This window comes from Fukomys damarensis, unplaced genomic scaffold, assembly GCF_012274545.1.
Source record: "Fukomys damarensis isolate Sample0158 unplaced genomic scaffold, DMR_v1.0_HiC HiC_scaffold_31, whole genome shotgun sequence".
In the NCBI taxonomy this organism is placed as follows: domain Eukaryota; kingdom Metazoa; phylum Chordata; class Mammalia; order Rodentia; family Bathyergidae; genus Fukomys; species Fukomys damarensis.
Window position 1 is genome coordinate 1,731,393 of NW_022900943.1, and position 2,654 is coordinate 1,734,046.

Sequence of the window (2,654 nt, forward strand, 5' to 3'; positions counted from 1 at the left end):
TTTTTTTTTTTTTTTTTTTTGGTACCGGGGATTGAACTTGGGTCCTTGCGCTTGCAAGGCAGGCCACCGAACCACTGAGCTAAATCCCCGGCCCTTTACTTTAGATTTTGAAACAGGGTCTCTCTAAATTGCTGAGTTACCCAGGCTGGGCTCAAACTTGTAATCCTCCTGCCTCAGCCTCCCAAAGTGCTGGGATTACAGGCATATGCCACCATGCCTGGCAAATGATGTTTTAATAAACTTATCTGGTATTTTCATGGGAATACCAGATTTTATAGTTCAGTATCTCTTCCAGGAAAAATAAAAAACTATTAGATATTCCTTGTTTAACAACCAAATTACAGTCCTATGCCTCAGCCATTAAATGAATTGGTTGCTAAATGAAGAACTATATATAAATATGTATGCTACAGTATTCAATACAAAGAAATGGTCTAAGGGAACTCCCACTTTGTGACTTTACTTTTATTTGCATAACTCTCATGTGCAGTACTATAATATATAATAGAACATAAAACTACAGTACTATACTGTAAAATCTGAAAAAAATTACAGCATGTACAAAAAAGAGACACTAAGGGTCTATAAACAAGATGTACAGAACCACACAAAAAAAGATGGGTCATAAGTCCAAGCAGTGAGCTGTAAGTACAAACAGTCATGAAATAGGTCATTAAAACAAGGAGTATCTGTATTTTTATAAATATTTTATCTCAATTTATGAAACAGTAGCAAGGCTAAAACAGTGTTTCAATTTAATTGAATGAGATGTGTGTGTCTTTTGCTGCACCAGGGATAAACCCAGGGCCTTCACTCTGACACATATCCCCCTCAAAACAAGAGTCTCACTCAGTCACTAACCTGCCCAGCCTGGACTTCACAAAAATGCAAAAATCCCTTTAAAGCATAGTATCTTAGCTGGGTACAGTAAAGATGCCTATAGTCCCAGCTACTCTGGAGGCTGAGGTAAAATGATGACAAGTTGAAGGCCAGCCTGAGCAAAAAGACAAGATGCTATCTCAAAAAACTAAAATTAAAAGTTCAATATTATACCCTCTCATTCTTCTATGCTTAATAAACTTATCTCATAACTCACAGAAACAAATTCACATCTTAAAGTCTAGTATCTTTGTTTCATTTATTTTAAAAGGAAATAATCTACCAGCTAAAGTGCAACGCAGAGGAAATTTAGGAAGATGTGTACAGATATACAAATAAAATAACAAATAATAAAACCAACAGGACTTCAAACTTCCACTACTATGCCACCAGCTTAAATAAATTTTATTGCCCAGTCTATAGCAAAAAAAAAAAAAAAAAAAAAAAAAAAAAAACCAAACCAAAAAAAACAATATCTATAAGGGGTGGTTTATCTCTTCCTCTCTTATAACACAGGAAAAGTTCTGGGCTTTTGAGACTTCCATAATTCAAGTTTGCTTGGAGAGCTGAGGGAGTGGCTTCCACACATGTGTAACCTTCCGGTACTGCTTCCCCAGCTGATTTGATAATAATGGCAATGTCTGTAATTGGAGCTTTAGGCCCAGCTGACTTAGTATCCAAACGATTTATTTCTTGATCCAAAAGAGTAGATGTGTCAGTGAGACCTGCCACAACAAAGTAGTCTGTCACTCTTGGTCCTTTGTCTTCTATCATGGCTGGTATTTTATTTCCTAAAAGAAAGGTTGGAAGAAATGATATCAATTGAATGAAACAGTTTAACATTACTCACTGAAATTAAAACATCCTTGAGTTAACAATAATCAATGAGAACATTCCCAGGTAAATTCACAGTCAAACTGACACCTTATAGAATGTTGCTTTTATCACGCTTTCAACTTCCTGTTACAAAGCATGTTAAATTTTAACACAACTATGATCGTTTCATGTGCTTCATTCTCTATGAAGTGTCAAGAGATGGCTTATGAGTGTTGCCCTTTAAGCAAAATACACTTAATGAACTATACACTCAGACCATATTTTTTTAAATGTCTTTTAAATTATAGTGGTCCTAGAGTTAAAACTTCACATTCAAACAAACAACATGAATGTTTCATGGACTAGTCAATATCTAACACAGAAAAATAAAGGAAATGGGCTGTCAAATTTCCTTTTTTTTTTTTTGGTATGGGGGATCGAACTCAGGACCTTGCACAGGCAGGTCCAATGCCATTAAGCTAAATCCCCAGCTCACATTAAATATTTCATTTATAAATACCAGACAGAGCACAAGAAACTTCATCCAAAAAAGACAAAATAAACATAAAAAATACATTAAGGGATCAAGTACTACATGGTAGAGAATAAGAATGCTGAGTCCAGATGCTGTATGTGTGGGGTAGTGGAGTTGAACCCAGGGGTTCACACAAGGGACTGCCACTGAGTTTCCTCTCCAGTCCTTTCTTTTATTTTTGAGACATGCTCTCAGACTAGCTACAAACTTCTGATACCTCTTCCCTCAGCATCACAAGTAGTTGGGACTATAGGAGTGTGCTACCACATCTGACAAGTCAAGATTTCTATTGGCTTTAAACCCAAAATCTGTAAAAACAAAATCAAGCTCCTGAAGTTTTAAATATTTTCCATGGATTTTATGTACTTTATAGAAACAATTTTACTGAGGGACAGGGATTTAGCTCAGTGGCTCCACCGCCTGC

The 2,654-nt window shown here is 36.1% G+C and overlaps 1 protein-coding gene across 2 annotated transcripts in view; it reads right to left on the bottom strand.

Moving 5' to 3' along the window:
• The window catches only part of Dennd4c (DENN domain containing 4C), a 90,094-nt gene extending 88,424 nt beyond the window's left edge, over positions 1-1,670 (bottom strand). For both annotated transcript variants that reach the window (XM_010630913.3, XM_010630912.3), the window contains exon 1: positions 1,350-1,670. In XM_010630913.3, coding sequence (XP_010629215.1) covers positions 1,350-1,653 — 304 coding nt within the window. In that variant the 5' untranslated portion in view covers positions 1,654-1,670. The remainder of the gene's footprint in view (positions 1-1,349) is intronic.
• Between the last annotated feature and the right edge of the window lie 984 nt (positions 1,671-2,654).